At 45.7% G+C, this 23,601-nt stretch overlaps 1 protein-coding gene and 1 long non-coding RNA gene across 48 annotated transcripts in view; one reads left to right on the plus strand and one right to left on the minus strand.

Annotated features, from left to right (window-relative positions):
- Positions 1-1,602: 1,602 nt before the first annotated feature.
- Positions 1,603-6,167, minus strand: LOC138844966 (uncharacterized). Its single transcript, XR_011381500.1, has 2 exons — positions 6,041-6,167; positions 1,603-4,564 (listed from the first exon to the last, which is right to left on the minus strand). It is a non-coding gene; the product is annotated as an uncharacterized lncRNA (long non-coding RNA).
- MLLT10 (MLLT10 histone lysine methyltransferase DOT1L cofactor) overlaps positions 4,444-23,601 on the plus strand; it is a 217,488-nt gene continuing 198,330 nt past the window's right edge. For 7 of the 47 annotated variants that reach the window (XM_070055491.1, XM_070055481.1, XM_070055492.1 and 4 more), the window contains exons 1-3: positions 4,865-5,226; positions 5,396-5,555; positions 12,378-12,457. Coding sequence is in view for 29 of the 47 variants with exons in the window: in XM_070055477.1 (XP_069911578.1) it covers positions 5,396-5,555; positions 12,378-12,457 (240 nt within the window). In the remaining 18 variants the exon portion in view is untranslated. Of the gene's footprint in view, positions 4,584-4,863; positions 5,253-5,395; positions 5,556-11,899; positions 12,140-12,377; positions 12,458-23,601 lie in introns of those variants that run through there. The other 40 variants (XM_070055499.1, XM_070055502.1, XM_070055503.1 and 37 more) reach the window with 22 other exon arrangements.

A 23,601-nucleotide genomic window follows, 5' to 3' on the forward strand; every position in this document is an offset into this window, starting at 1 on the left:
CTGATCAGCAGCTTGTGTGTTTAATTCACCAGGAATGTTAAGCTTCATAAGATTCACCCTATGGGGTCATGTTGGTCCTTGGCACTGTTACTGTACAACTTCAAGAGGTAAATATACACATTACAGATTTTAAAAATCTAAGATGTACTAGACAAACAGTTAATTAATTGAAGGAATAAAAATGAATTTGTCAACCTCTTTCTTTCTGGGACACAATGCACTTAATTAACATATTCTTGGGCTTGTTTCTGGATTTGGTAAGCAGTGGCCCCAGAGAGGAAAACATTTAAATCTTAAAAAGTGACCTTCTTTGGTCTTAATAGTATTTAGCAATTCAGTTGAATTACCCCCCCCACCCCCACCCTGCAGTCCTAGAGATGTTTCATTTTTCTCAAGATTCTCATTTCAAAAACTGATTTTCCTCTTTTCTACGTCCAGAATCTTTTCATTTAATCTTACTGTACCTTAAAAATAGACATCTAAATATGTCACTTTAATCACATTTTAATTATAGCGGATGCAAATCTTCAGTGTCTGGGAAAAATGGACCTTACACTCCTACTCTTACATTGTACTGATGATACCCTGAAAAGTCAAAGTCTAACATCTTTAAGTGTTATTGCATCAGGGAAAAAAAGTCCAACCCTTAAATGTTAACAAGTTTACTTAAACCTAGAAGATCTAATGAAATATTGGAGATTCTTATTTTCCTGTTGGTAATTAGAGATGGTGTTTTGCCCCCAAAAAGGAAATATAGCCCATTAATACAAATTTTATTACAAAAGGAATAGCTCTGATGCCATACACAAGATTAACCAAACCAAACCTTTTCAAGTACTAGACCTTGATCCTTAAAAGGATTTTAAACTTTAAATCCCATACAATATAAATTTCAGAGTTATTTAAACTTCCAAAAATTAAGTGTATCTAACAATATTAATTATTATTGGTTCCAAATTAGAGTTGGTTTTGTAATAAAATGATGACCTTTGCATGAAAAGGTGGTTAACATTTGAGGGCTATTTAAATGTAGACAATCTAAACTAATTTTCTTAACTACTAATTTCAGCTATTGAAAATCTTTAAAGCCATGGACATCTGAGAATTTCTGTTAATCATTACTTAGAAATTTTAGTTCAATTACACATGCAGAATAAAGTCTTGCTTTTCCCTGAAGCAGGCTGCAATTAGCTTTTAAACACCAATATTGTAGATTATAAAAACATGTATCATGGGCCTACTATGTGCAAGATTTTGCTAGGCCTTGTGGTGAGTTAAAAAAAAGGATTAACAATGGAATTTTGTAAAAGCCACGAACAGAATCTCAACTTAAAACATAATTGAAATGAATACCTTTATATGAAAATTTGGCTACTACTCCATGATGTTGGTTGCTGTCTCTGTTTGCATCTACAATACACAGAGTGATAAATAACAAAAGTAGTTCAGGAATACTTTTGTATTTAATCATACTTCTTATCATAAACTTCTCACACAAAAGGTAAAAATTGTTTGATACCAAATAAGACAGAATTTTATTCAAATGTTATATAAAATGCTATGTAAAGGAAGATGTATCTGTATAGATAATAAGAAATTGCCTTTTTGAGTTTTTCAACCAATTTATTTAGAAGATTATACCTTTCAATCAGGTTTAGAATATACATGGATTCTAATTGGTATTTGTTTGTTTGTTTAAAAACTTAGCATGCAGGCCAATATAGAATTTTAAACACTTTGTGGAAGTCAAATATCTAAGTGAAGGAAAGTGTACTTAATCTTAGCAATATAGAAATATACTTTAGGTATACAGAAATATACCTCAATTCTATGCCTCATTATAGAAATATATTCAACAATGGATGTGACACTAATGTCAATTGTACAAACACAAGGCAAAGAAAACTGTAAGAGGTAAATATGAGCAATAATAACCTATGAACCAAATGAAGTTTTAATATTTGTCATAATATCTATTTAAATAAATGATTATAGAAAAGCAAATACAAAAATTTGGTGCCCAAGTTACGGCCTAAAGAAAATTACAAGAAGATATATTACCCGTAAAGCAAAAATACATTTTCCCATTATAGTCGGGTTAGAGGTTACATTATAAAATACTTTACTTGAGTTTTTTGTGGTTTGCCTCAGATGATTAGTTTCGAGAAATATATGAACCAATACTGAGTTGGCTGCTGCTATGTGAAGAGGGATATTAGAGACAACAGGCTTTTGTTTTATTCTACAGGTATTAGAGACACTTTCCTAAAGGATATTTTGAGAATATACAGTCAGATGTAAAGACGGATGTTTTAAGACTGAAATTGTCCTTTTCCTATGGAGTTATTCTATAAATCTCATCAAAAAATTTTTTTTCTTAACACTACCATGTGTTGTTTAAAAGCTTACTTGAAGTTTAACAATTCTGGCAATCCAATTATAAGTTTTATCCATTCTGGGTTTTGAGAATTAGCATTTTCAGCCAATTGGCAAAGTGCTTTCTTTCTAGACCTGTATCTGTATCTCTATATATACATCATAAAGGACAAGTACAACCTCCTCATCGCTATTTTCTCTATATCCAAAACAGTCCCTGGCACACAGTAAATGTTCAAAAAATATTTACTCAATGAATAAGTAATCAACTGTGTATTTGAATTGTTTTATTTTGCCTGCTATTTTCCTTTTCCTTTAATATTTTATAGAAACAAACTAAATGTTATACATGATATAAAACAAAAATTCCATATTTTAAAATATACTCATTTTTTCATATAACTTTCATAACTCAGCATATATATTAAAATGTTTTAAGCAATTTGAATTACAACTTGTCAACATTTATACATGTCTTTTCACAAAATTTCTGCTTCAGATACTATTATTTATATACAGACCTGTTATGTAATGTATATTTTCCTCTTTTTAAATTCTAAAATATCTTACAAATATGTATTTTGGTTTTATTTGGAAATAGCAAATGTTTTCATGCATTTTTTTATTAAGTGTTCCAGAATAGGGTAAGGTATGCATCCTCCTTTACATATAAATTAATTCCATCATAAGAGCTAAGCTTCAATGCATTAAAAATAAAATGAACAAATTTTTAAAATAATTTAGTACATTAAGGTTTGACTGCAGTGTTTGAGAAGTTTCACATTGATTTTTAACTCAAAATTACTCTACATTAGGCGTCTGAGCAGGAATTGGACATTGAACTGGTATCCTTTGTATAAGGGTAAGGACAAAATAACACAGTTAAGATACACAAAACACTACAGTTTTATTTAAAGGGCATTTTTACTGGTATAAAATGCAGACATTTTAAGAACATTATATAGTCAGAAATGTATTGTTGTCATATCCCCTCCCCACATTTGCATTTTTGTAATATGTAATCTTGCAGTTAATTTTCCTAAGTGAAGTGATATAGTTTAAAAAAAGAGCATTCCCATCTTTTTGGGTCTCTTTACTATACATTTCTCCCTGTTTTATGCTTTGGTAGATTTGCATTGCTGTGCTTAGCTTTTAAATATGTGAATGTATTTGCTAATATATGCTTATTAATTCTTAGATTTCTAGCAAAAATTTGAAAGAAAACCCTGCCATGTTGCCAGTTGCTTTCCTCTATGAGGACATTTAGAGTGCTTTTTAAAGCTTACACCGTTTTATTTTTTGGTAGTAGACTAGGACTTTTGGTTCCTGCATCCTTTAACATTGTGTAAGGACATTTTCCAGGTTATCACATTTATTGGTAACTCCTGATAAACAGCCATTTTGTACCTGCATGGTATTAAGCAAAAGCCATGAATTTGCTTTGTAACTATGCTTATCATTTAAACCATCTACCCTTAATTCCTATTTCACGCTAAACTTTTATAATTAGACACATTTTGCTTAAAATCAATACTGGACTTCTATGAATACATGAAGTCTCGAGCGACAGAAGATTTTACAGCTCAAAACTGCTCTGTATCCAGCTAATTAATCTATTCAGATAGGCCTAATCCATTTTCTATTTGTATGTAAGGAGGTAGTTCCCATTTTTCTGCCAGTTAAATAACGTCACATTTCTAAGAGCAAATTTGGAGGAAAGAGCCAGATCAGACGAATCCTTAATCAAAACTGGATTCCACTGCCTCAAGGTGTTAATTGTCTCTTGGTGGCTGACTGGGAGAACCTGGGTTCCTTGCATTTTTGCAAATCATCACATCATAGCGCTAATTCCTGACAAACAACCATTTGTGCTCTTGCCCGTCCAGCTGAGGGTAGCCTTGGTGCTCCCAGTCTAAAGTACAACCCTAACACAGGCTTTTGACCTTCAGTTTGTAATGCACTTTTCATTTGTCACTGGGACCAACGTGGTGCGTGATGAACGCCGATTTGGTAGCACTTCCACCGGGTGAACTTTGGGGAGAGTCCAGGTTTGGAATTTAATGGGTGGAGAGGCTGCGGCAGCATGGTGAAGTTCGCGCGGGCGACTTCAGGAAGCCATGCTTCATTACACCCTTCAGGGAGCTGGCATAGGCAGCTCGTCCGACTCTTGATACCCCGGGGCCAGTTCCTGAGAAAAAAGCCGTCAGGTAGGTTTTTTCAACGCCGGGAGACGCCCACGAGGGGGTCCCCTCTCGACCCTCCGCCAAAACCCCCGCCCAGCCCTCGGCCTCCGCCACCACCCCCACCCGCCGCGGCCTCTCGCTGACGCGCACACACAGCCCGCGCTGCGGAGGACGGCCCCAACGTCCCCGCCCCCGCGTGCGCGCCCCCGCGGCCTCCCGTTGGCTCCTTTGGCCTCCCCGGGTCTTCAGCCCCGTTCGCCCCCGCCCTCGGCATACCGCGGCGGCGGCGCGCGGCGCGGGGGAGGGGAAGGGGCCCCGGAGGCAGGCTGGGGCAGCCGGCCGGGCGCGGCGGCGCGCACGCAGGCCTCGCCGCTCCCAGGCCTCCTCCCTGACGCTGGCCGCAGGGCGGGCGCGCACGCCGAGTGACGCTCGGAGGAGGAAGCGCTGCCCCCGTCCCCTCCCTCGCCGCCCCTGGCCCAGCGGGAGCCCCCCCAGTGCGCCTGTGCGGAGGCCTACTTGATTATGTGTGCCCTCTCGGGGCGCCAGCGTTAGCGGCCGGGTGGAGGTGGGGAGGGACGACGCCGAGGAGGAGGAGGAGGAGGAGGAGGCGGAGGAGGGGAGGTGGGGGGAGTCAGCAAGGACATGGCTCCTGACTCCTGTGCGGAACGTGAGTGACTGAGCGGCAAAGCCTGAGTGAGCGAGCGGCCGAGCGGCGGGCGGGAGCCGGGGGCGCCAGGGAGGGCGAGGGGCGCGGGGGGCTGTGCAGGGGGGTGGGAAATCGCTGATGGGCTTGCATGTGTTTTTTAATGGTCCCCCCCCCCCCAACTCCCTCTTAGATGGTCTCTAGCGACCGGCCCGTGTCACTGGAGGACGAGGTCTCCCATAGTATGAAGGAGATGATTGGAGGCTGTTGCGTTTGCTCAGACGAGAGAGGCTGGGCCGAGAACCCGCTGGTTTATTGCGACGGGCACGGCTGCAGCGTCGCGGTGCATCAAGGTAAACACCCAACCGCCCGCCGGGCCGGACCGGCCTGCCCCCAACCGTCACCGCCTCCCCCGCCCCGGCCGCAACCGCCAGCCCCTGCCCCTCCCCCGCCCCGTGCCGCGGCCGCGGGCGGCACTCGCGGGGTCGGTCGCGGGCCGGAGGGCGTGTGGGCCGTGCCTGTGGGAGAAAGTGCGTGTGGCCTGGCCTGTCATGTGATTTCGCTCTCACTCTCTCAAGTGTCATTGGGCCGCCGCCTGCGCCTGGGGCCGGTGGTCTGGCGGCTCCAGGCCCCAGGGTGGGGGTGGGGGTGGGGGTGGGGGCGGGGGCGGGAGCGTGCGCCCCGCGTGGCGCTCGCGGTGGCTGTGGGCTTGCGAGCGTGGAGACCCCTCCCCCTGCAGGGCCTGCTTCAGGCTGCCGCAGTGTGTCTGGAGACTTCCTGTGGTCCGGGGACGGGCTTGCGAGGCCTGGGCGGGCGGGCAGGCAGGCAGGCGTGTTACCTTGGCGCTGTGGTGGAGAGGAGACCAGGCTGCAGCTGAACGCTCTTCTGCGGAGCCAGCCCGGGAGCTTCCTGCGGGGAGGACGATGCAGGCCACTGGCCGCCGCTGGTCTGGGCAAAGCTGCCTGGGCTGGGTATTGGCAGAACCAGGCCACTCGCTCAGCGGAGAGGAGGTGGTGGGTGCTGCCAAGAGACTTGGGGAAGCCTCAGCTTATTACTGGGTGTTTCCATCCGGTGTGTTGGGTCTACGAGCAGGCGGAAGACGCTAGTAAGGTATTTTTTTTTTCTCTGACCATTGGGGTCTATTTTTTCCATTTCTTGAGGTGAAGAGGTTGTGGCCCAAGCAATCTAGGTACGTTTTTGGTGGCTCCCTGCTTCTTCACTGCTCTACCCGCTTCTCATTCCTTGGGCTGGCGTTGAGTGATCCAGAAGTTGTTTAGTGGAGTACTGGACTCTGCCAAAGGAGAGAGTGAAAATCTCAGCGTAAAAGGTTCAAGTGCATTCTTTAAAGCGTGGAATATCGCAACTGCGAAGTGAGACTAAGATGCAGTGATGATGGTTCTGAGACCATGAATTAACCTGAGAATGGATACAGTTAGTCCCGGTTGTTCCTGAGGAACAGTGAAGTTGCATACCCTCTCTTTTTAAAGAGTGAAAACATGCATTAAAATTACATGCTGATTTTAAGGTGTCAGGACTTGTATGTTGTGTTTAGTGGCATTTGTGGAGGTATTTCTTATTAATTGGTTGATAAATTACCAAACATTGATAAGTAATGGCTGTCTTCCAGTATAGAAAATGTTAATTTAAGTCTTAAAGTTTACTCTCTAGCAGTGCTCCCAAATAAAAATAAAAGTTTATGGACACTGATGCTGTGTTTGTTGGTTGATCAATATTTTATTCTGATGTTTACAAATGTTTAAAGATATTAGAGGGGCTTGTGTGGTGGCACACTGGGTTAAGCTATTACCTGTGCCTCTGGAACCCATATGGGTGCCAGTTCTAGTCCCAGCTGTACCACTTCCAATCCAGCTCCTTGTTAATGCACCTGGGAAAGCAACAGAAAATGGTCCAAGTGCTTTGGACCCTGCCATCCACATGGGAGACGTGTATGAAGTTTCAGGCTTCTGGCTTCAGCCTGGCCCAACTGTGGCGGTTGTGGCCATTTGGGCAGTTACCTAGCAGATGGAAGAACTCTGTCTTTCCCTCTTTCTCTGTCGCTCTGCCTTTCAAATACATAAAAAGTTAGTTTTTGAAGTATTAAAAAGTTGATTTTACATAATTAAAAAATTTTTTTGAGGCACAGAGTGAACTCTGATCTGATGGTTTGCTTCCCAAATGACCAGAATGGCTGGAGACTGTGACTGGTCTGGGGCCTGAAGCACGGAGCTAAGAACACAATCCAGTTCTCCCAGGTTGGTCACTGGGATGAAATCACTGGAACTTGCTGACTCCTGTTGTTGACAATGGCAGGTAGCTAGAGTCAGGAGACAGCACCAGGAATTGAACCCAGGCACTCTGATTTGGATTGTGGGTTTGTTCACCACTAGGTTAAATACTTGTTCCTGGTTTTATTTAAGTGCTTCTGATATTTAAGATGTTAGCAAGATTCTGCTGAACAAGCTCATTTGAGATTATCAGTTGGATATTTTTAATATTATTCAACACCAATTTTTAAGCAGTAGATATGTAAATTAGATATGATATATATTTGAATTGATTGTTGGAGCATTCACGTGCTACATTTTTAAATAAACATGTACTTAAAAATATTTTTGTCTTTGAAAGAGAGTGACAGGGTGAGCAGGAGAAACGGAAAGATCTTTCATCTTCTGGTTTAACCCTAGATGCCCAAAATAGCCAGAGCTGGGCCAGACCAAAGTCGGAAGCTAAGGATTCCATTTTGATCTCCATGTAGGTAGCAGGAACCCAGTCCACTCTCTCCCAGGCCTATTAGCAGGAAGCTGGATCAGAAGAGGAGTAGTGGGTACCCAAATATGTGGGTGTCCCAAGTAGCAGCAGCTTAACCTTCTGTGCCACAACACACCTCCCATGTGCTTTCTGTTTATTTGCATATTCTTGAAGAGCAGCAGAGAGAGACACATTCCATCTTCAGGTTCACTCCTCAAAGGCCTGCAACAGGTCTCCATGAGAGTGGTAGGGGCCAGCACTTGAGACACCTTTTATTGCTTCTCACCATACATTAGCAGGAATCTGAATTAGAAGTGGAATAGTGGAACTGATAAGGGATGCAGGCAATGGGCACCACAGGTAGTGACTTACCCACTGTACCACAACGTCTACCCCCATGTAACCCTTCTTTTAAAAAATTTATTTATTTGATTGGGGCCGGCGCTGTGGTGTAGTGGGTAAAGCCGCTGCCTGCAGTGCTGGCATCTCTCTCATATGGGTGCCGGTTCGAGCCCTGGTGGCTCCACTTTGAATCCAGCTCTCTGCTATGGCCTGGGAAAGCAGTAGAAGATAGTCCAAGTCCTTGGGCCCCTGCACCCGTGCGGGAGACCTGGAAGAAGCTCCTGGCTCCTGGCTTCGGATCAGCTCAGCTCTGGCCATTGAGGCCAATTGGGAGTGAACCAGTGAACCAGCGAACAGAAAACCTCTCTCTCTGCCTCTCCTTCTCTCTCTGTGTAACTCCGACTTTCTTTTTACTTTAAAAGACAAAAAAAGATTTATTTATATGAAAGGCATAGTTAGGGCCGGCGCCGCGGCTCACTAGGCTAATCCTCCCCCTTGCAGCGCCGGCACACCGGGTTCTAGTCCCGGTCGGGGTGCCGGATTCTGTCCCGGTTACCCCTCTTCCAGGCCAGCTCTCTGCTGTGGCCAGGGAGTGCAGTGGAGGATGGCCCAAGTATTTGGGCCCTGCACCCCATGGGAGACCAGGAGAAGTACCTGGCTCCTGCCTTCGGATCAGCGCGGTGCGCTGGCCGCAGTGGCCATTGGAGGGTGAACCAACGGCAAAGGAAGACCTTTCTCCCTGCCTCTCTCTCTCACTGTCCACTCTGCCTGTCAAAAAAAAAACAAAAAAACAAAAGAAAGGCATAGTGTCGCTCCCCCTCTTCGTGGAGGAACGACACAGGACCCTGCGCTGTTCTTTCGTCTGCTCGGCCCTCCCCGGGTTTGCTGCTGGTTCTTCCCGGGTTGGCTACTATCCCTTCCACCTCCGTGGAAGGGCAGTTCCCCCTGGCCACATTCCCCACTTCCGCAGGGGAGCGGCACACCGCCGGCCGGCTCTCTCGGGGGCTGCACAGGTGTTCCTTCAGCTAGATGTTCCCCTTAGATGTTCCCCATAGATGTTCCTGGTGCATGCCGTCTCTCTCCTCCTTTATAGTCCTCCTCCGCCAATCCTAACTCGGCTGCCCACACGCCGAGTACGCTGCTCTCCTCCAATCAATAGCAAGTCCTACAGTTTATTAGTTGAACTGGAGGCAGCTGTGCGGAAGCTGTTTACTTCTCTCCCAGCGCCATATTGTGGGAGAGCAGATGCATAGAATAAGTCTTAATTCCAGTAACTCAGTCTAGTCCGGTTGCTCCCCACAGCATAGTTAACACAGAGAGAGACAGATCTTCCATCTGCTGCTTCACCTCTGCTTTTTTTTTTTTTTTTTGACAGAGTTAGTGAGAGAGAGACAGAAAGGTCTTCCTTTTGTTGGTTCACTCCCCAATGGCCGCTACGGCTGGAGCTGCGCTGATCCAAAGCCAGGAGCTGGTGCTTCCCCCGATCTCCCATGCGGGTGCAGGGACCCTAGCACTTGGGCCATCCTCCACTGCCTTCCTGGCCCACAGCAGAGAGCTGGACTGGAAGAGGAGTAACTGGGACTAGAGCCTGGTGCCTATATGGGATGCCGGCCCCTGGTTCACCTCTCAAATAGCCACAATGGCTGAAGCTGGGCTGTTCAGGAGCCAGGAGCAGGGACCCTGAAGCACTTGGGCCATCTGCTGCTGCTTTCCCAGGCCACTTGTAGGGAGGTGGATCGAAAGTGGAGCAGCTGGATTTCAACCAGCGTCCATATGGGATGCTGGTGTGGCAGGCAGAGGCTTAACCTGCCACACTACAACGCTGTCCTCCCCCCACATCCCCACCCCGCTACCCGCTGCCCAGTGCCTTGTGTACATTTTTTAAGTAATGGCTTTACTGAGATGTCATTGTGAGAATACAATTTGTCCATTTAAAGTGTACAATTCAGTGGTTTTTAGTGTATTCAGAGTGTGCAGCCATTACTATGATTAATTTTAGATCCTTTTCTGCATACTTATGAACCTTGGACCTGCCCCTCCTTTCTTTTTTGAAGATTTGTTTTTTTATTTGAAAGAGTTTCAGAGAGGAGGAGAATCAGAGAGAGGTTTTCCATCTGCTGGTTTGCTCCCCAAATGGCTGCAAAACCAGGGCTGAAGCAGGAGGTTTACACTGGGTCTCCCACGAGGGTGGCAGGGACCCAAGCGCTTGAGCCATCTTCTGCTGCTTTTCCCAGGATGCCAGCGTTGCAAGCAGTGGCTTTACCCACTGCACTATAACATTGGTCCCAGTTTTTCTCTATTTCCAACTCCCCCAGCAATACCTTACCCCTAGTCTACTTTATATCTCTGAATTTGCCTGTTTTGGACATTTAACGTAGATAGAAGGATTTCACTTTTTTCTGTAATTCCTGTGTTCGTTTTGAAAGGTGATTTGGGAATGTTTTCATTAGACTTAACTAAAATGCTTGCTATTTTTTTTTGAATTTTTTTATTTTTATTTTTTTTTGACAGGCAGAGTGGACAGTGAGAGAGAGAGACAGAGAGAAAGGTCTTCCTTTGCCGTTGGTTCACCCTCCAATGTCTGCTGCGGCTGCTGCGCTGCGGCCGGCGCACCGCGCTGATCCGAAGGCAGGAGCCAGGTACTTCTCCTGGTCTCCCATGGGGTGCAGGGCCCAAATACTTGGGCCATCCTCCACTGCATTCCTTGGCCACAGCAGAGAGCTGGCCTGGAAGAGGGGCAACCAGGACAGAATCCGGCGCCCCGACTGGGACTAGAACCTGGTGTGCCGGCGCCGCAAGGTGGAGGATTAGCCTAGTGAGCTGCGGCGCCGGCCAAAATGCTTGCTATTTAAACAGTAGTATAAAAAAAATAAACTGTAGTACGTACGCGTTAAAAATTTTTTGAGGCCGGCGCCGCGGCTCACTAGGCTAATCCTCCGCCTAGCGGCGCCGGCACACCGGGTTCTAGTCCCGGTCGGGGCTCCGGATTCTGTCCCGGTTGCCCCTCTTCCAGGCCAGCCCTCTGCTGTGGCCAGGGAGTGCAGTGGAGGATGGCCCAGGTGCTTGGGCCCTGCACCCCATGGGAGACCAGGAAAAGCACCTGGCTCCTGGCTCCTGCCATCGGATCAGCGCGGTGCGCCGGCTGCAGCGCACCGGCCGCGGCGGCCATTGGAGGGTGAACCAACGGCAAAGGAAGACCTTTCTCTCTGTCTCTGTCTCTCACTGTCCACTCTGCCTGTCAAAAAAAAAAAAAAAAAAAAAATTTTTTTTGAGTTACTCAAGAAAAAAAAACCTAATAATAAATACTACATAATGTTCTTCTAATTAAGAGAAAAAATTATGAAATTTAGACTTATTTAGACAAAATAACAAGTTGCATTTAAAAATTTTTGCTGAAGTACCATTTTTATTTTTAAAAGCTTTATTTGAAAGAGTGACAAATAGATGGGGGTAGAGAGAGAGAGAGAGATATTGAGAGATATCCTGGTGGTTCATCTCCAGATATCTGCATCAAGGTTTGGCAAGGCCAAAACTAAGAGCCTAGAACTCCATTCTGGTTTCCCACATGGGTGGTAGTGACCTAAGCCATTATCTGCTGCCTTCCCAGGTGCATTGGCAGGAAACTGGATTGGAAGTGGAGGAGCCAGGACTCAAAGCAGCACTTCAGTATGGGATTAAGTTGGCTCAAGTAACCCCTGCATGATAACACCTGCACCCCATATAATTTTAAATTGAAGACAAGGTTTTTTTTTTTTTTTTTTTTTGAGAAGTAGAGACATGTTTTGCTCCAGTGTGCTGGTTTATTCCTCAAACACTTGAAAATGCTGGAGTCAGGAACTGGTGCCAGGTATGAAACCCAGGTACTCTGATATGTGATGCAAATGCCTTAGCTGCTAGACTAAATGCCCAGCCCAAAGTGTCATATTTTTAATTAACTGTAATTGACTATATATGTGGCAAGTGGGGAATAAAGTGTTATTCTGTAAAGCAAATAGTTGACTTGAGAACAGTTTGAGAGGTAAATAAGATTTTGAAAAGGGCATTTGATTTTTCCATAATCTTCAAATCTTAACACTTTTTAACAGCTTGCTATGGCATTGTTCAAGTACCCACTGGACCATGGTTTTGCAGAAAATGTGAATCCCAGGAGAGAGCAGCAAGAGTGGTAAGGAATGTTTATCAAAAACATTAAAATACTTAAGATATTACACTTATGTTGCTGTTTGAAGGGCTGTCAGTGTTTTGTTCCTAATATTATAACTGAGTTAATTTGCAGAATATTGACTTGGAGTTTTAAACAGACTTTGTAAAATTTGAGAAAATTTACATAAGTAAATGTTAATGGATACTTAAAAGACAAAAATATAAAGTCATATTTTGGGTTTTATTAATAGGTGCAGAATCAAGAACGTTGAAGTAGTTTGAAGGTTTATTTGTGGTAATCATAGAATATAATAGTAGTAGAAACATAAGGAAGTGAAATTGATAATTCTGCTAGGTTTTGTTAAATGAGGCAAAAGGAAAAAGACTTTCAGTAACTCTCATATTCTTTTCACCACATTTGCATGTCTATGGTTTAACTTTGAACACATCATTTTCAGACATTTGGTCCCTTTGGAAAAGCAACATAAAATTTTTCCTTTTTTTATGTGCCTGGCTACCTTCTTTTTAAACACTTTAGTAAATCTTTTGTAAGAATGAGAGAAGTATATTTGTTCTTTGTAGCCAGACATTTTTCCAGTTGAACTTCTGGAAATATGGAGAGACATATTTAATCTTCATTAGTCATACAGAACTATTACTAATTGCAACATGATAGTTTGCAATGTGGTGTTGACTAGAGAAAGTAGAAAATAGTTTAACTTGTCTTTGTAGGCATAAAGTGAAAGAAGCAGCTTTAATTATTGCCTGGGCAGTTTATTTTTATTTTTATAAAGATTTATTTATTTAAAAGGCAGAGTTACAGAGAGGCAGAGAGAGAAACAGAGAGAGGTCTTCCATCTGCTAGCTCATGCCCCAGATGGCTGCAATGGCCGGAGCTGGGCCAGTCCGGAGCCAGGAGCTTCTTCTGAGTCTTCCACGCAGGTGCAGGGGCCCAAGACTTGGGCCATCTTCTACTGCTTTCCCAGTCCATGGCAGAGAGCTGGATTTGAAGTATAGCAGCTGGGACTGACACCCATAACCCTCTAGCCACAGCACCGGCCCCCTGGGCAGTTTTTTGATCAGTAGAAATAATGTGTGTGAGAATGTGCTGTAGCAGAATTATAGCTGTTGTCCTTATGTTAGAATAGTGGAACTTAACAAAGGGAATATGAAACCAATCATGAAAATTTTAGGGCTTGATAAAGTTGTGTATAATTTTAAAAAATATTTATTTGAAAGACAGAGTTAGAGAGAGAGGAGGAGACATCTTCCATCAGCTGTTCACTCCCCAAATGTCTGCAATGACCAGGGCTGGGCCAAGCCGAAGCTAGGACCCAGAAGCTTCTTTTGGGTCTTCCGTGTGGGTGCAGGGGCCCAAGCACTTGGGGGCCATCTTCTGCTGCTTTCCCAGATACACCAGCAGTGAGCTGGATTGAAAATGGAACAGCTTGGACTTGAGTTTGTGCCCATGTGGGATGCCAGTGCTGCAGATGGCGGCTAAACCCACTACAGCACAGCACTGGCCCCTGCTCCACTTTGATCCAGTTCCCTGCTAATGCTTCTGGGAAAGCAGTGGAAGATGACCCCAGTGATTGTGCCCTTGCATCCACGTGGGAGACCCAGATGAAGCTCCTAGCTTCTGCCTGGTTCATCTTTGGCTGTTGCAGCTGTTTAGGGAGTGAACCAGTGATGGAAGATGTCTCTCTTTTTTCAAATAAATAATCCTTTAAAAAATAAAAGTACAGCTAGAGGACAGCAAATGAAGATTAAGGACAGATCTACTTAAGCCATGTTGATTTTTTTTTTTTTTTTAAGATTTATTTATTTGAAAGGCAGAGTTATAGGGAAGGGAAAGGAGTGATAGAAATCTTCCATCAGCTGATTTACTTCCCATATGACTGCAGTAGCCAGGACTGGGACAGGCCGGAGCACCTTCTGCCTTTACAGGTGCATTAGCAGGGAGCTGCATGAGAAGTGGAGCAGCTGGATTTTGAACTTGTGCCCACAAGGAATGCCAGTGTCACAGGTGACAGCTTTACCTGCTATGCCACAATACTGGCCCCAATTTTTTTTTAAGAGAATTTAATTTTTTTAAAGATTTATTTATTTTTATTTATTTGAAAGAGTTACAGAGAGAGGTAGAGGCAGAGAGAGAGGTCTTCTGTCCTCTGGTTCACTCCCTAGATGGCCGCAACGGCCAGAGCTGCACCGATCCGAAGGCAGGAGCCAGGAGCTTCTTCTGGGTCTCCCATGTGGATGCAGGGTCCCAAGGACTTGGGCCATGTTCCACTGATTTCTCGGGCCATAGCAGAGAGCTGGATCTAAAGAGGAGCAGCTGGGACTAGAATTGGCGTCCACGTGGGATGCCAGCGCTGCCAGTGGAGGATTAACCTACTATGCCATGGCGCCGGCCCCCATTTTGAACTCCTTGATTAGAACAATCTATTTGTTTTTTTTTGTTTGTTTGTTTGTTTTTTTTTTGACAGGCAGAGTGGACAGTGAGAGAGAGGGAGAAAGGTCTTTGCCGTTGGTTCACCCTCCAGTGGCCGACACACCGCGCTGATCCAACAGCAGGAGCCAGGTGCTTCTCCTGGTCTCCCATGGGGTGCAGGGCCCAAATACTTGGGCCATCCTCCACTACACTCCCGGGCCACAGCAGAGAGCTGGCCTGGAAGAGGGGCAACCGGGACAGAATCCGGCGCCCCCACCAGGACTAGAACCCGGTGTGCCGGCGCCGCAAGGCGGAGGATTAGCCTAGTGAGCCGCGACGCCGGCCTAGAACAATCTATTTGTAAACCTGCCCTGTCTCAGCAAATTCACTGAAACCCTTACAGAGCATAACGTCATCCTGGTTCTGGGCATAGTCCCAAAACTTTTTTATCTCAAGACCCAGGGCCCAGACTCCTGCTGTGCTGGTTGGGCTCTCTGAGGTGAGTAATGTTGGGCCTTGAGGGCTCAGCATGACATCCTCCACTGAAGCCTTCAGTGATGGCATGATCCATTGTGTGCCCAATGGCAGAGCGACAGCTATGCCAGCTGCAGTAGCTGCCATTTGGACCATCAGGCATGGCAGGTGAGCCAACTGCAGTCGGTGGGACTGCTGCTGGTGGCTGAGCTGCTGGTCCTGGCTTTGGTGCAACTCTCATCTTGGTGCCTGGCTTGCTCTAGAAGGGCTGTGCAGGAGATGTGGCTTTGGTTTCCGTGAGGCATGGTAACTACAACCACTCAGCGCCGAGAAGTGTGAAACTGAAGAGCTCAGCCGCTTCTCTGGCATTTGTGGTTTTTGTTTTTTTTTTTTTTTTTTGACAGGCAGAGTGGACAGTGAGAGACAGAGAGAAAGGTTCTCCTTGGCCGTTGGTTCACCCTCCAGTGGCTACCGCGGCCAGCGCACTGCACTGATCTGAAGCCAGGAGCCAGGTGCTTCTCCTGGTCTCCCATGTGGGTGCAGGGCCCAAGCACTTGGGCCATCCTCCACTGCACTCCTGGGCCACAGCAGAGAGCTGGCTTGGAAGAGGGGCAACCGGGACAGAATCCGGTGCCCTGAATGGGACTAGAACCCGGTGTGCTGGTGCCACAGGCGGAGGATTAGCCTATTGAGCCACGGTGCCGGCCGCATTTGGGTTTTGATACCTCTTTTATTATTGGAAGTTTAGAATAAAGTCATGAAGTGAAGTTAAGAGTTGGAGCTGCACAAAGGGAAGACTGGAGATCACAGGCCATTTTTTTTTTTATTTTAGAAAAGTGAAAATAGAACTATTAGGGTAAATATTCACATTTAGGAGAAGAAAATAAAACATTTACAAGGATGAATAATGAACTGTCAGGAAAGGAGAACCTAAAGAGTACAGCAGCAGCACAGACAGCTGAGTTTTCAGGAAAGGATACTTGATAGCAACAATAAATTTAAAAAATTTTTAACATTTATTTAAAAGGCAGAATGACAGAGACAGAGAGAAATTTACCGTCTGCTGGTTTACTCCCCAAATGGCTGTAGTGGTCTTGGCTGGGCCAAGCTGAAGCCTGGAGCCAGGAACTCCATCTGAGTCTCCCATGTGTGTGGCAGGGGTCCAACCACCTGGACAGTTTTCCACTGCTATCCTAAGTGCATTAATAGGGAGCTGTGTCGGAAGCAGAGAAGCTGGGAACTGGAACCAGTGCTCCAATGTGGGATGTTGATGTTGTAGCTTGTGGCTTAACTTGCTGTGGCACAGCACCAGCCCTGAAAAGTTTTTTTTTTTTTTTTTTTTTAATTAGGTTTTGTGTGTGTGTGTGTGTGTGCTTAAAAGATTTATTTATTTGGGCCGGCGCCGCGGCTCACTAGGCTAATCCTCTGCCTAGTGGCGCCGGCACACCGGGTTCTAGTCCCGGTTGGGGCGCCGGATTCTGTCCCGGTTGCCCCTCTTCCAGGCCAGCTCTCTGCTGTGGCCAGGGAGTGCAGTGGAGGATGGCCCAGGTGCTTGGGCCCTGCACCCCATGGGAGACCAGGAAAAGCACCTGGCTCCTGGCTCCTGGCTTCAGATCAGCGCGGTGCGCCGGCCGCAGCGGCCATTGGAGGTTGAACCAACGGCAAAGGAAGACCTTTCTCTCTGTCTCTGTCTCTCACTGTCCACTCTGCCTGTCAAAAAACAAACAAACAAACAAAAAAAGATTTATTTATTTGAGAGACAAAATTACATAGAGAGGGAGAGACCGAGAAATAGGTCTTCCATCAGCTGTTTACTTTCAAATGGCTGTTATGGCCAGAGCGGGGCTGATCCAAAGCCAAGAGCTTCTTCCAGGACTTCCATGTTGGTGCTGGGGCCTAAGTGCTTGGGCCATCTTCCACTGCCTTCTCAGGTCATTAGCAGTGAGATGGATCAGAAGTGGAACAACTGGGACTCAAAGGGGCACCCAAATGGGATGCTGGTGCCACAGGTGGAGACTTAACTTAATACACCACAGCTCCGACTCTGTGGTTTTTTTTTTTTTTTTTCAAGAATAGACAGCAATCTTAGTTTTCTGAGTAGTTCCTTGTAGGATTAGTTCAAAATTCCCGGAAAATTAAAGTAGTTAGATGGGGTTGAGGGAAAGTTTACTGTATTTTTAGGGAAAGGTCTTTGCAGATAAGCAGTTATTATTCAATAAAAGTAACTTGAGGTGCTGGGCTGGCACTATGGTGTAGCGGGTAAAGCCACAGCCTGCAGTGCTGGCATCCCATATGGGTACTGGTTCGAGTTCTGGCTGCTTCACTTCCTATCCAGTTCTCTGCTGTGGCCTGGGAAAGCAGTAGAAGATGGTCCAAGACTTTGGGCCCCTACACCTACATAGACCTGGAAGAAGCTCCTGGCTTCGGATCAGCCCAGCCACGGCCTTTGCAGCCATCTGAGGAGTGAACCAGCGGATGGAAGACTTTTCTCCCTCTCTCTGCCTCTGTTACTCTGTAACGCTGCCTTTCAAATAAATGAATAAATCTTTTAAAAAAAAGTAACTTGAGAATTGTTTATTCAATTCCAGTAAATATTTTCCTGCAGTTTTCAAATTAGACATACTAAATATTAACCACCATTGTAGTGGTTAAGGATCCAAACATTTACTGATGACTGTTTTTTATTTATTTGCATTTGTTCTGTATTTCTATAGGCTGAAGTGATTTATTAGAAATCTTACTTAGTTATATAATTTCAATGAGATTCATAGGGGATATTTTACATTCTGAATATACTACTTTAGAAACATGTTAATAAGTAGATTGTACATAAAATAGAATGGTTAAACATAAGAATTTGTGTTATTTATCTATTTGAAAGACAAACAGAAAGAAGGGGAAGAAAGAGTTCCTATCTGCTGGTTCATTCCCCAAACGATTTCCTGGGCCACGCTGAAAGCAGGAGTCTGGAACTCAATTTGAGTCTTCCATATGGATGGCAAGGACCCAAAGCTTAAGCTGTCTTGTGCTGCTTCTCAGGGTGCACATCAGCAAGAAGCTAGAATTGGAAGCATAGCTAAAACTCAAATGCAGGCTCTCTGATGTGGGACATGGGCATCCCCAGTGGCATCCTAACTGCTGTGCCAACCACCTGTCCTTAATTCTTTTTTTTTTTTTTTTTTTTTGACAGGCAGAGTGGACAGTGAGAGAGAGAGAGACAGAGAGAAAGGTCTTCCTTTGCCGTTGGTTCACCCTCCAATGGCCGCCGCGGCCGGCGCGCTGCGGCCGGCGCACCGCGCTGATCCGATGGCAGGAGCCAGGAGCCAGGTGCTTTTCCTGGTCTCCCATGGGGTGCAGGGCCCAAGCACCTGGGCCATCCTCCACTGCACTCCCTGGCCACAGCAGAGGGCTGGCCTGGAAGAGGGGCAACCGGGACAGAATCCGGCGCCCCGACCGGGACTAGAACCCGGTGTGCCGGCGCCGCAAGGCGGAGGATTAGCCTAGTGAGCCGCGGCGCCGGCCCTGTCCTTAATTCTGTTTATCTGATGTTAGGATTCTGTCACACAATGTGCCGTAGTATTTATTTTTTATTTATTTATTTATTTTGACAGGCGGAGTTAGACTGAGAGAGAGAGAGAGACAGAGAGAAAGGTTTTCCTTTTTCCGTTGGTTCATCCCCCAGGTGGCTGCTGCGGCTGGCGCGTTGCGGTTGGCGTACTACGCCTATCCGAAGCCAGGAGCCAGGTGCTTCTCCTGGTCTCCCATGCGGGTGCAGGGCCCAAGCACTTGGGCCATCCTCCACTGCCTTCCCAGGCCACAGCAGAGAGCTGGATCAGAAGAGGAGCAACCGGGACTAGAACCCGGGGTGCCAGTGCCGCAGGTGGAGGATTAGCCTAGTGAGCCACAGTGCCGGCCAGTATTTATTTTTTTAAGATTTACTTTATTTATTTGAAAGGCAGAGGAGGTCAGTGTTGGTGTAGCAGGTTAGACCATTGCCTGTGATGACTACATCCCATATGGGCATGGGTTTGAGCCCCTGCTGCTCTGCTTCTGATCTGGCTCCCTGCTGATGACCTGGAAAAGGCAGTGGAGGATAGCCAAAGTATCTGGGCTTTTGCCACCTATATGGGAGACCCAGATGAAGTTTCTGGCTCTGGCCTGGGTGTTGCTACCATCTTGGTAATGAACCAGCGGATGGAAGATCGATCGATTGATCGCCCTCCCTCCCTCTCCCTCTCATTCTGTAGCTCTGTCTTTCAAATACATTTTTTAAAAAAACACTATATTAGTCTTTTTGTGTCTTAAAAACTTCCATATTTTCCTAAGAAAAAACAAAACTATTTTCCTTTCCTGTGCTAGTTTGAGTGCTAGGATAATAACTATTATAATTAATGATTTTGTTAGGGTCATCTTCTGGCATCTGTGTTTTGTTGGCAGTCTCTTTTTTTAAATTTGTTGATTTATTTATTTGAAAGAGTGACAGGGAGGGAGAGAAGGATTGAGATCTTCTTTTCTCCTGGTTTATTCTTTATATGGCCCTGATGGCTGGGACTAGGCCAAGCCAAACGTAGGAGACAGGAACTCCCATCTGGGTCTCTTATGGGTAGCAAAGACTCAGGTACTTGAACCATCATCTACTGCTTCCCAGGCTTATTAGCAGGGAGCTGGATTTGAAGTAGAAGAGCTGCTGCTCAACTGGTATGCTGATATGGAATACAGACGTCCCAAGCAATGGCCTTATTGGCTGTACCACAAGGCCAAATCTGGAAAGCTCTGTTGTGTTTGAGACTTGGACTGCTTTTTCATTCTGAGGACTTTGGAATGTTTGCTATATGTTCTCAAATATTATGACCCTCCCATAATACCTTCTAGCTTCTGAAACTGTTAATTTAGATGTATGGTTGGGATTTTCATTCTGTTTACTTCTTTTAATTTGTGTTCTTTATTTTATATCTTGTTTCTGTATAATGGATAATCTCTTTAGCTTAGTCTTCAGATTTATGTTTATTAATCTAGTGAATAAATTTTTTTCCCAAAGTAAAATAATACATAGAATTACTTTTTATTTTTCAGTTTGCCTCTTTTTCTATGATATCTTGTTATTATTGCCTGAAGGATTATATTCCTTCCTTAATTTGAACACTTCAGCATACTTACGTTACATTTCCTTGGGGATTTTGAATTTCTTTGATTTGTTAATTCTACTAGTAGATATCATATGGTTTGTAATTTTAAAACAGATTTATTTATTTATTTATTTATTTGAAGGGCAGAGTTGGAGAGAGAGTTAGAGAGAGATTGATTTTCCATTCACTGTTCACTCCTCAAATGGTCTTCGTGGCCAGGGCTAGGCCAGACTGAGCCTTCATCCACTGCTTTCTCAGATGTGTTATTTGGGAGCTAGATCTGAAGAGGAGCAGCCAGGACTTGAGCCAGGACTCAAAAGGGATGCCAGCCTTGCAGGTGGCAGGTTAACCTGACTGAAAGCCAGTCTTCAGGAGGAATTGTCTTTCTTGGGATTTCTGTTATTGTACTGTAGACTGTGAATGTGTTACTGTGGGGTAACCTTTACATTTGTTTTCTGTTAACAGTTGTGTTTGGGGGGGCCAGCATTGTGGCGTAGCAGGTAAAGCTGCTGCCTGCAGTGCTGGCATCCCTTATGGGTGGCAGATCCTGTCTCAGCTGCTTCACTACTTCTTTTTTTTTTTTTTTTGACAGGCAGAGTTACACAGTGAGAGAGAGACAGAGAGAGTTATAGACAGTAAGAGAGAGACAGAGAGAAAGGTCTTCCTTCCATTGATTCACTCCCCTAATGGCCGCTATGGCCGGTGCTATGCCGATCCGAAGCCAGGAGCTGGGTTTTCCTTCCGGTCTCCCGTGTGGGTGCAGGGACCCAAGCACTTGTGCCATCCTCCACTGCCCTCCTGGGCCACATCAGAGAGCTGGACTGGAAGAGGAACAACCGAACTAGTACCTGGCGCCCCGATCGGGACTAGAACCCGGGGTGCTGGCGCCGTAGGCAGAGGATTAGCCAAGTGAACCACAGCACTGGCCTCAGCTGCTTCACTTCTGATCCAGCTCTCTGCTGGTTGCCTGGGAATAGCAGTGGAAGATGGCCCAAGTGTTTGGGCCCCTGTTATCCAAGTGGGAAACATGGAAGAAGCTCCTGGCTCCTGGCTTTGGCCTGGCCCAGCCCTGGCCATTGTGGCCATCAGGGCATTAGGGGAGTGAATCAGTGGATGGAAGATCTCTCTCGGTCTCTCTCTTTCTCTCTGTAACTCTTTCAAATAAATAAATAAATCTTTTTTAAAAAAGAATTGTTTGGCTGTTAGTAACAAAGACCAGAATATAATGGTTCCCATGAATAACTAGGTTATTCTTCTTCTTTTTTTTTTATTTATTTGACAAATAGAGTTAGTGAGCGAGACAGAGAGAAAGGTCTTCCTTCCATTGGTTCACCCCCCAAATAGCCGCTGCGGCTGGAGCTACGCCAATCTGAAGCCAGGAGCCAGGTGCTTCTTCCTGGTCTCCCATGCGGGTGCAGGGGCCCTAGCACAAGGGCCATCCTCCACTGCCTTCCCGGGCTACAGCAGAGAGCTGGACTGGAAGAGGAGCAACTGGGACTAGAACCTGGTGCCCATATGGGATGCTGGCGCCACAGGCGGAGGGTTAACCAAGTGAACCGCAGTGCTGGCCCTGGTTATTCTTTTCTTTTAAAAAAGTTCAGGGGGCTGGCATTGTGGGACAGAGGATTAAGCTGCTGCCTTTGATGCTGGCATAATATATAGATACTTGTGGCCATTTGGAGAGAGAACTAGTGACATTTCAAATAAATAAATAAATCTTACAAGGCTTTTAGGAAGGCTTTTTTTTCTTTCCCTTTTAAATTAAATTTTCATCTAGTTGAAAAGCAGAGTGACAGAGAATGAGAGAGGGAGAGCTATTTCTTCCGAGGATTGTTGTATGTCTGCAACAGCCAGGGCTGGGCCAGACCAAAACCAGGAGCCTGGAACTCCATGTGCATCTCTCAAAAGGGGGGTAGGGTCCCACATATTTGAACCATCATTTGCTGCCTTCAAGGATGTGTTAGCGGCTGGCGCTGCGGCTCAATAGGCAATCCTCTCCCTCGGTGCCGGCACACCGGGTTCTAGTCCCGGTTGGGGCGCTGGATTCTGTCCCCGTTGCTCCTCTTCCAGTCCAGCTCTCTGCTATGGCCTGGGAAGGCAGTGGAGGATGGCCCAAGTGCTTGGACCCTGCAACCCATGGGAGACCAGGAGAAGCACCTGGCTCCTGGCTTCGGATCAGCACGGTGCTCCGGCCACAGTGGCCATTGGGGGTTGAACCAACAGAAAAAGGAAGACCTTCCTCTCTGTCTCACTGTCCACTCTGCCTGTCAAAAAAAAAAAAAAAAAAAAAAAGCGTTAGCAGGAAGCTAGATTGGAAATGGGGTAGCTGGAACTTGAACTACCACTCTAATATGGGATATTTACATATACCCTGCCCCAGAAAGGCATTTTAAGCTTTTTGTGACAACTCTATGAAGTCATTAGGGATTAGGCTTTTTCTGTCTTCCTATCATATTATACTTAGCACATTGTTTTTTGGAGATGTCCTGTGGTCACAGCATGGCAGATGGATCTGCAGCCATTGCAGGCAGAAAAAAGGGGGAGGCTAAGATGCGGTGTGTAACTCTCTCTCTCTCTCTTTTTTTGGGGGTTAAGGAGTCATTTATTTACTTCAGAGGCCAGATTATACACAGAGAGAGTGAGACAGATTCTCTATCTGCTGGTTCACCCCCAAAATGGCTGGCCGTAACGGCCAGGGCTGGGCCAAACTGAAGCCAGGAGCCAGGATCCTCTTCCAGATCTCCCACATAGGTGCAGGGGCCCAAGGACTTGGGCCACCTTCTGCTGCCTTCCCAGATACATCAACAAGGAACTGGATTGGAAGTAGAGTATCTGGGACTTGAATTGGTGCCCACATGGGATGCCAGCATCATAGTTGGTGGATTTACCACGATGCCAGCCACTAGTTGAACTCTTAAGCAAGTTCTCCTGGAAACCTCAGTGAAGAATTTAGGTTTAATTTTCTTAATACTGGTCTATAATTGTAGGGACTCTGCAAAATGTGTTCTTAAGGTTGGGCCCTTTGATGAACTGAATAATGAATATCAGAATTTGTGTAGCATAGAAGAAGGGAGAAATGAGCTTGGGGTTGGATACAGCAGACAGTTTCCTAATGGGATTTTTTTGCTCCTGAAG

This window comes from Oryctolagus cuniculus, chromosome 13, assembly GCF_964237555.1.
Source record: "Oryctolagus cuniculus chromosome 13, mOryCun1.1, whole genome shotgun sequence".
Lineage (NCBI taxonomy): Eukaryota > Metazoa > Chordata > Mammalia > Lagomorpha > Leporidae > Oryctolagus > Oryctolagus cuniculus.